Source organism: Branchiostoma belcheri, unplaced genomic scaffold (genome assembly GCF_001625305.1).
Source record: "Branchiostoma belcheri isolate BF01 breed outbred unplaced genomic scaffold, Haploidv18h27 scaffold279, whole genome shotgun sequence".
Classification (NCBI taxonomy): Eukaryota; Metazoa; Chordata; class Leptocardii; order Amphioxiformes; family Branchiostomatidae; genus Branchiostoma; species Branchiostoma belcheri.
The window spans coordinates 163555-173262 of NW_017803886.1; the positions used below are offsets into that span (position 1 = coordinate 163555).

Below are 9708 nucleotides of genomic sequence, written 5' to 3' on the forward strand. Positions count from 1 at the left end.
ATATTGTAAATATTGTTAAGCTCATTTTACTCGCTTATTTAGTTGTCTATATATTACATGTGTATGTTAACTGTGAAATACTCACTTGTTTAGTTGTGTATTTGTTAACTGTGCAATATTTGTTTCTCTATTTTTAAACACTAGCATACAATTCAGCTCTACTTACATTGTACTTAGTTGCGCTGCCACATGCTAGAGATTGTACTCATCGATCAATCAATAAACAATTATTATGGGTTCACCACACCACGAAGTGGTGGTGAACCCATATTGCTTTTTCTGATGTTTCTTCTCCTCCTTCTCCTCCTCCTTCTTCTCCTGCCATTTTTTAAATGGATTCAGCTTCTTCATTTTAGGGCCCAAGGTCCTGAAATTTGGTATGGAGGTACAGTGGGCAAATACCCCTAGGCGTTTTTTAAATTATTGTGATACAGGCTTTTAGAATGGTTTTATTTGATTTTTTTGGCTGTGTTATAGCAAATGTATTACTGAGTTAGTGTGCAGTGTTACCACATTTGGGTATTAGTCATCACAATGGAATGCAGGGCATCAACCAATAGGCATGCAGCTTTCCTCTATTCTCCTTGCTGATTGGCTGTTGGAATTTAACAGGCTTAACTTAATTAATACCTGCTCAGATCCATTCCATACTGACAGCAGGTCTGTGTTCAAGTGTTTTGGTAGGCATTTTAAGCTTTCCTGCTCCAGCATTGGAATGCGGGGCATGAACGCTTCTTTTTTTCTTGAAAATCAACAGTTTGCATTATGCAATTAAAAATCCTAACCAATAATGTAGGGAATAGCTATCCAACTGTTGTAGTCTTAGTTGTATGTTACTTCATACTATAGTTATATCAATGTAAAACATTGTTTTCCCTTGTGTTTCTCATTCTTTCCCTGCCATGTCGTAAAATGTGGTGAAGCCATTGCTGTATTTGCTCCAAAGCAAATGTCGGCCTTTCTAGTTATTAAGGATTTCTCATGTAGAGGTTTGCGTGATCGTCTATATCTTGGCCAGGGATCGAACTCATGACATACCAAATGCAAGGCAAACATTCTACCCACTTGGCCATTGCACCAGTCTTAACAGAACCACACAACAAACATACAAACAACTCAACAACTACAGATGTACATAAACACTTCTCACCACTGAGAACATCAGGGCTGATGTAGGCAGGGCTGCCACGCTGGTCCTTCAGTAGGTCTGTCTCACACACCAGGTGTTTCCCCAGACAGAAGTTAGTAATTGTCACTCTTCTGGTTCTACAACGCAGTCACACAGATAATACACAGAGTTAAACACTTAGCACCACTGATACAAGGAGATTTCAGAGATATGTGATCTCATTTACTGTACAAAAGCAAACTTAAAAAGCTAACAGACTTTTTGACTTGCAAGCACTTGTGTCCCCAACCAACAAAATGTTGGCGCATCAAGAAAAATCTAGGTGCAACACTATGAAGCTACATGTAGATCCTCGTATTGAACGTACATGTATACAGCACATCCTACACAGAAAAAGAAATACGTAGTGTGGAATTATCGTGATCAGATCAAGAAAGAAACATACAGTCATGATATGACTTTAAGCTTTGTAGTCCATGATATAGACATTATTATTTTTTTTTTTTTAATCTTTCTTTATTGAATTTTCCAAAATAGACATTATTATTAATAGGGCATGCAAGTTTTGATGGGAACACCAGGTGCTCTTGTGAAAAAGTTCTAGGTGTACTGCTTAATTTTTGGGAGCAGTCTGAAAGGCTGTCCATGAAAGGCAGAATAGTTTGGTTAACTTATTGCATTGAAGGAATTGAATTTACAACATCAGCAAATACTCTTAATGGAACAACTCATGTATTTTGGGATATTTGACACCTTGATGCTGATGATCATATACCTTACTCTTACTCACCTCTTATTGAGAACCATATTACCCAGTTTTAAGTCTCTGTGTACAATATTTTTCTGAAAAAAAAAGAAGAAGAAATATAACGTGAATATCTTCTACATGAACATTGTTTTTGGCAATGGTTTCTGAACAGTTTTTAGTATGATCCATACTTTCTAAATTCTGAGTGGTGCAGGTAAAATTTATCTGGTGCAGGTAATTTTCAATGTTACATGCAGCAGTGCAGGTATGCAGATAAAAGGATTTCAAGCCCTCCTTCCTATAGCGATGGTCACAACCCGCCGTACGTGCTTTTTTTCTGTACGTTTTTTTGGAGGCTACGTCTGCTACATTGTACGTTTTTTTCTGAAAACGTGGGGAAGGAGTGGCGTCTACGCACGTCACTCGCACGGGTGCACAAAGTGTAAGAGTATGGTCTGCACGCCAAGTCTGGCCGTGAGCGGTTGCGTGCATCGTACGTTGCGCAAGTGGTAAGTGAGTTGTACGTGCTTGCAACGCACGATCTCCGTGCGATTGCAACTTTACCGTAAGGAGGCCGTACTCACACGTGCTTCTTCCGCACGACGCGTACGGGGCACGCGCGTCGCCCGTACTCGCACGCACGGGTGGTGAATACGCAGACTGCACGTAGAAAAAGTTTTACACGCACTTAAAGTTCTACGGCGTGTCTGCGTGCTCCCAAATCCATAGGATTCCGTACGGAGGTGGTACTCACCACGCACGGATGCCCTACGTTTGCCCACGTTTTTGCACGTAGACAGCACGCAGAAGCACGTACGGCGGGTTGTGACCGTCGCTTATCATGTTCCTATAAAGATCATGCACACTCTTACGCCAAGAAGCAGTTACTCAAGCAACTGGATATGATTTTGAAAACATCAGACGTTTCAGCTAGTATCCACTAGCTTTCGTCAGTGACTGAGAGACCAGAGGAGAAATGCAGGTTTATAAGCACAAACTATTGATTGGTATGCAAATAAAGTGAAGACAATTTTTTGGAAGTCGAAAAGGGAACAAAAGTCAGACACTCTTAGTCTTACCTTATGTAGTGCGTCCACTATTCTCACCACGTCGTAGAAGATGACAATAGTTTCCTTCTCGGACAGTTTTTTCTCCTTGATGACGTAGTGCTGCAGGTTGATGAGGTCTGCGGTCTGGTCGCTGAAGTCGTGAGCACACAGACAGTCCAGCACCAGACACAGTCGCTTCCTGATCCTCCCTGGTCTGTCTGCCAGGTGTTTAGTGGAACTGTCTGTTGGGGGTTCCCAGGCTTTCTCCTGGTGGGGCCAGATCAACAAACATTGTACATAAACACAGTATTCCAAAATACATGTACGGTATGATGTACCTATCTGCATCGGTTTTCCAACATTGTTGAAAATCTAAGTGTCCCCATGCAACTTTCACTTTGTTGAACCGTATTGTACATGTATAAGTTAGATCACTAGACAAAAAAAAGGTAATCCCTACCTACCGACCCTCATTTTTTCTGAAACTAAGTAAGCGTGCCCCACTAAACAGTGCAATGGTGTCAAAAATGCACAGGAAACATGCTATGATGGCAGTCCCAGGTTGCCTATATATGCGCTATATCAACTTTTCCACTATCTATGATATTTAGATGCAACTGCTGAATGGTCAAACATTTGACAGATAGTTTTTTTTTTTGGTCAGGGTGGAAAGCTTTGGAGATCTCTTAGAATAATTCACTTCTTTCAGAATAATACTGAGAACATTGTCAGATAAAATGTACATCATTTCCCACTGCTTTCTCTGTATATAATGCCATGTTCTCTCGCAGGGCTTTAACCAGCTCAAAATCATTTCCGTCATGATCAGCCCAGTTTCATTATCGGTCCGGGGCAAATTTTGGATTTTCAATCATTTAAAAATGCAATTTCCCACATATTGACAGGCAAATTATGGGCTTGAAAGAGGTGTTGTTGGCTGTCCTCTGGATGTTTTTATATTATTAACCAAGAGTTTTGTCAATTTTATCCATCAAGATTGACGGATTGGTTTAAATATCTTTCCAGCAATTGACAGAAAAAAGGGTGCTGGCTAGAGCCCTGATTTATCGTCTACAGTCAGTTGTTTACATAACAAAATAAACAGATAAACAAAGCGTGCACCATGAAGAGCCCGTGATGATGCACCACTCCCTCCTGGTCGTGTAGCAGAGACAGTAGGGAGTACTCTGTGTGGAGTAACATCTTCCCCTGTTTGTCATCCTGAGTCTCCCTCCGACCATCCTCCAACGTCAGGATCTACAACAACATGGAATAGAAGGCTTTGTATAAGGCCATGTTGATTTGATTATAATTATGGATGATATCCTCAGGAAACCCCAAAACTGATGCGAGCCTGCAAATAAAAAAAAAGTTTGGCAAAAAAAAAAGTTGCTTTCAAATACGAAATCTACGTGGTTTTGAAGCTTGAACAAATGACACAGAGTATGGTTTGGTGAATAATCTAGTCTTCAAATTCATTTCTTTACATTTTCGTCTTTTTAATTTGATTTTGGCACTCTACGACAATGGTATCGTTTTCTTTTTTTTTTTCAACCTACGGTATACTAGTATATTTGCTCATTTTGCAACTGTTTTCTACGATTTACAGTATGGTTGAAATTTTTTTTTTTTTGGAAACGGTCGAAAATTCATGCGCGCACGGATGTCATCCATATAATCAAATCAACATGGCCTAAGCTATTGTGCTTTTTGCCTGATACTCGTTAAACATATGTGAATAAATAAATAACAGGGAGACAAGATTAGGCCTCACTGACTTAATGTTATGGATGACATTCGCACGCACACTTATTTTTGCCTGTTCTAAAAAAACACCTTCTCTGAGGCTCTGGCCATGGTCCATGGTAGCTAGTGACAATAAGGAGCCGGTGGTAACTACGGAGGACAGCACCCAGGCTACTGACACTCCACAGAACTCAAGAACCTAGTACAGTGCTGACTCATAAATGGCTAAAAAAGGCTATTTCACACATACCTTTATTGAGTAAAAGTCATCAGTTGCTTCCTTCCTTGCCAAGCACTGTACAATGCTCTGTACTGGAGAGTTTCCCAGCCGAGGTCCTGTAACAATGTTCAACACAGACATGACATTATTGTATGTACAAGCTGACCATAGCCATAACATATGTCTATCTACTGAAGCACTCGGGGGTTAGATTAAAGTGATAGATTATGATATGTGTGTTTTACCTGGGCCACGATAGTGAATGAGACAGATGTTCCGGCCCATGTGATAACTAGCCATATCACACGGAGTCTCATCGGTTATCACACAGGCTTATAGCCTGATTAAATCGCTTTTGCCGGCCGCCCAACATCCAGCCGGAGGAGCCAGTAAAGCCGAAGACGGCAGGGTTTGCGTTATACAGACTAACGGGCTTACAAATGTTCCAAGAAAATTTGAACAAGTTTCGCGGGTGCTGAGTGAGCTGCTTTTAAAGATTAATTTTTGAATATCGAATTCAGATGTTGGAACTGATGTTGTTACAATTTTTTGGTTTAGGGGCACCAAATTTTGGCTCATTATGGATTGCATTTTGCATTTCCAAATTTTAAAACTTATAACCCCATGAGAAACAATTTCCCACTTATTGAGGGACAACTATTCTAAAGTTATGTTTTCCCTCCATTATAGCTTCTTCCTGAAGTCAAATTTTGATTTTTTTGAAATACTTTTGAAGGGTCTTAAGATTCTCCCCCAAAAAGAAACACCCCCATGCTGGGTGAAAGACAGTGTAGGGGGCTAAATCACAGCATAGGGGGTCCAAATCACACTGTAGGGGGCCCTACACTCAAACGACCAAGTGAGAAGAGAAGTACATGTATGCTGATCATGTGATGTACCTAACAGGTAAGGCCCTGCTCTCTTGATGGAGTAGAGAGGATACGGACACCCCTCCACGTCCTGGGTCCCACTGGAGGATGGACTCATGATGTCCCCGTCAGGGTCAGGATGTTTCCTCTTCATACTGTACAGTCTGTTGGTAAACAACATTATCAACAAACAAACAGAGCAGTCATTATACCTTGGCTTGATAACCCAGCCAGCCTACCATGGGCCATGTATACGTTATTAGTATATACAGGTCAGACCCTGAGTTTACGACAGATTACGTCATGATACCTGCAGCTTGAACGTTGTAGAGTTGAAAATAACGACGTAATCCATCGTAAACTCAGGGTCTCACCTGTTTTGCGGGCCGATTTTAGCAGCGTTGAAATTCAACATGGCCGCCGATCGTCGAGGATTTGTATGGAGTTACGTGCTCCGAGGCCGTGTTGTGGTTAAATGCTGCGTTTGTTTAACGTCTTATCCCCCCGGCCCGGCAGGTGAGTGCGTCGGGAAGCCAGGGACACAAAAAATCCGGGGCCGGCCTGTTGCATGAGGCCCGGCACGGCAAAGGTTGGTTTTGGCCTGTGGAGTGCCCCACGACTCTGTATCCGACATTATCATGCAAAAAGGATTACCAGAGTCATCCACGGCTAATACATGTATATGCTACATATACCTGAGATGTTAACTCATCAAATCATATAGTGTATTCCAGTAGATTTCACCCTTCTTCATGTGTATTCCAGTGTATTCCGGTAAATAGGCTGACCCCCTGATAAAAGGTAAGCTCATTTTATTGTTTTCAAACAATGCTATTGTTGACGGTCTGGATTGATTATAGACTTAGGCCACACCAATTTATTTTCTTGGTTAACGGATTTTTCTACAAAAATAATGGAGCGGGCGGGCCGAAAAAAAATAAAAATAAAAACAGGCCTAGGCATCCTATTATGGCCCAAAAGGGTATGATAGGAGCCATGAAGTCAACACACCAGGCTGGTTCAAAATTTAAACAATGAATTTTGAACTTTTAATGATACCATTGCATTGAAAGATGGAATGACTGTAACAAGTAGTAAAAAAAGGACTGTTTTCAACTGTTCAGGGCAAAATATGAGCATTTTGCAGTTGATTCTGAATTTTTATTTTTATTTGCAAATCAGAAAAAAATGAAGCGGCGAATCCGTTAACCAAGAAATTAAATTGGTGTGGCCTTAGCCTGGATTTGTTTAGCAAAATAGCAACTGAAATGCACTTTATCTTTTGTTATCATTTGTTCTGCATACATATTGATCACACATAGATGTGTGAAAAACAGCACGAGAAAACAACACCAGACCAAACTGTAGAAAATTTGTGTTTTTGAAAAAGGCCGTTTTTGTACTCATCATAAAAGTTGTTTCATGTTTGTGTTTTCAGCTTGAATATACTATTTCTTAACAGCATATCGGCCTGTTCGTGCAAAAACAGCAATAGTCGCACATTAATACAGACTATTATGATATTAATCCAAAGCTTTCAACAGCATCTCCATGCATGATACTACAGCACAAAGCCCAGCAGAAAGGCCCCTCCCCCTAGCTCTTCAAAATCTGATTTTTGGACGAATACTTTCTACTGCCTACAAACCATTTTCACGCATTAATATCAGGCACTCAGCTACCGAATAGCCTATATATTAACAACAAACCCACCAACCTGGTATTTCCTGAGGAAAACCGTGATTTTGACGATTTTTCAGGACCAAATCTGCAGAATTTTTTGTCGCAGCTACTTCCGGCCGGTGCCGGGCAAAGGTCAGGAGTCTGCGCACAACGCGTAACCAACATGGCGGCGTTTGGTCGCGTGTTGCTGAGGTCGAGACAAAAATGTGAGTTTTTAACATTTTCTGTGATTATTTTAGACGTAGACAAACAGATATTGGTTGTATGGATACCATGGCGATGATAAATTTGCATAAAGACATGTTTCATCCTGATATTAGAGCGAAAAACGATACTTGTCCTTGCCCCCCCCCCTACTACTACAGACTCGGCACTGTCCGGCTCTTCTTAAGGCCGCACAACACAGTATTTATGGGCGAACCCCGTAGTCAAAAGTAGTCCGGGCACAAAGTAGTGCTGCACAATACTAGAGAAGGGTGCAGAGATTGTTCTGAGCATGGTATCGAGATAGAACCTGTGGTAAATGTTAGAGGAATATGTCAGTTTTGAGACTGTAGAAGTTGACTTATGGTGCGTGTTCAGTCGGCGTAGATTTGCGCTTGGATACTTGTCCCGCCTAGTACTGTGCGTCGGCTGCAGTTCCATGACCTCCGCAATGGCGCTAATAAAAGAGGGCATGAGAAGAAAACTAGCCGGCACTATACCCTGAAATTAAACATATCAAAAATCTGAACCTTGCTTGTGCACCCTACTATGATTTTCAGTGAGTCGAAGTGAGTCACTTTGGGGTCCTTAACTATAGAAATCCCCATAGGGCTAAAACTGTGTTGTGCCGCCTTAATTAGGCGTAGGAAAAGTCGCGTTTCCTAAAGATTTACGATCCTGACCTGAATAAATAGGGTCAGTAGGTAGAATTCCCTTCTTTAATAAACAATAATATATAGCCAAAGTGATCCAAGAAGTGTAGTTAAGGCCATGTTGATTTGATTACTAGTATATGGATGACCCCATGGAGTTAATGACCCCAAAACTGATGCGAGCTGGCTAATGAAAATAAGTTTGTCAAAAAAAAAAAATTAGGGCTCATTTTGAAATCTACGTGGTCATGAAGGTTGAACAAATGACTGAACACAGAGAGTATGTTTTGGCGAATAACAGACTCATTTTCATTTCTTTTCATTTTCTTTCTCTTGAATTGATTTTGGCATTCTTCGACATTATTGTCGTTTTCAATATTTTTGTTTGCAATGTACGGCATATACTTGCTCATTTTACAGCTGTTTTGTATGATATATAGCGTGGTCTAAAACTTTCTTTTTTTTTTTAAACGAATGAAATTTCATGCGCGCACGGATGTCATCCATATGATCAAATCAACATGGCCTAATATAACACTGAAATGCATCAGTATGCTGGTGTTAGAATTTTAACCAAAATAAAGTAAAACCTTAGGTTTGGTTATGATTCGGTCCAGTGTACTGGTACTAGAAGTAGTAGTACTAGTACGCACCACTATGTCAGATAATTTTATGTCTCTTGTTGGTGGCCGACCTCAAAAAGGCTAGGGTTGGTCGGTATCCAGAAACACAACATTTTTGCACATGCTGTCAGATGACCAAGCTTACACTACCAGCAGTTACATTTTATATCAAGATATGAAACAACGACTTATCTGTATCTGGAAATTTTCTCAGTGATGACCAATCATGTTGTTACTTCCATCTGTAGTGTGTTTGCGCTGGTCGTCCTCTACTGTAGAGGCAGCTAAACCAGTGACAGCCAGTCCTGACATCACAGACACAGTACAGGACCAGACAGGCAGCAGGAAAACAACAAGGTACATGTGTAGGATCATACCTGATGTTTGCAAAGGCTGGAAAACATATCAATCTCATATTTAATGTTACAGTAGTGTAAGTCACTTAAACTAAAGTTCGCAGTACCAGCAATTTGCGGTCTGAGAAAAAGGACATGTTCACAGAAATATATGTTCGCAGTGGTAGCAGGTGCAGGAAAAATAGCCTGGGTTCCAAACCCATAGCACACTGGACACAAAGTATCTCAGTGAGCCTGGGTCTGGTAGGATCAGATAGACCTGCCAGTTGAACGCTCAGTGTGTAAGGCCCCATTGGTGAAACAGCAGGAAGCAATTTTACACCTCTGCTATGATTCCCAGCTGTATCTTTGAATCTTCAACAGTGGCCACCAGCAGATGAGATAAAACTGTAGATAAGGTGTATTTTGTCCTGGTGTGTTAGAGGACT

At 40.9% G+C, this 9708-nt stretch overlaps 2 protein-coding genes across 2 annotated transcripts in view; one reads left to right on the top strand and one right to left on the bottom strand.

The window, feature by feature from the left end:
• Positions 1-5922, bottom strand: part of LOC109472499 (serine/threonine-protein kinase 40-like) — a 23607-nt gene extending 17685 nt beyond the window's left edge. The window contains exons 1-6 of the mRNA XM_019772278.1: positions 5792-5922; positions 4923-5008; positions 4049-4183; positions 2957-3193; positions 1920-1972; positions 1151-1266 (exon numbers count right to left, since the gene is read on the bottom strand). Of these exons, the coding sequence (XP_019627837.1) occupies positions 1151-1266; positions 1920-1972; positions 2957-3193; positions 4049-4183; positions 4923-5008; positions 5792-5915 (751 nt within the window). The 5' untranslated portion in view covers positions 5916-5922. The remainder of the gene's footprint in view (positions 1-1150; positions 1267-1919; positions 1973-2956; positions 3194-4048; positions 4184-4922; positions 5009-5791) is intronic.
• A 1639-nt stretch (positions 5923-7561) lies between these two features.
• Positions 7562-9708, top strand: part of LOC109472506 (39S ribosomal protein L19, mitochondrial-like) — a 6879-nt gene continuing 4732 nt past the window's right edge. Inside the window, exons 1-2 of the mRNA XM_019772285.1 lie at positions 7562-7650; positions 9173-9281. Coding sequence (XP_019627844.1) covers positions 7608-7650; positions 9173-9281 — 152 coding nt within the window. The 5' untranslated portion in view covers positions 7562-7607. The remainder of the gene's footprint in view (positions 7651-9172; positions 9282-9708) is intronic.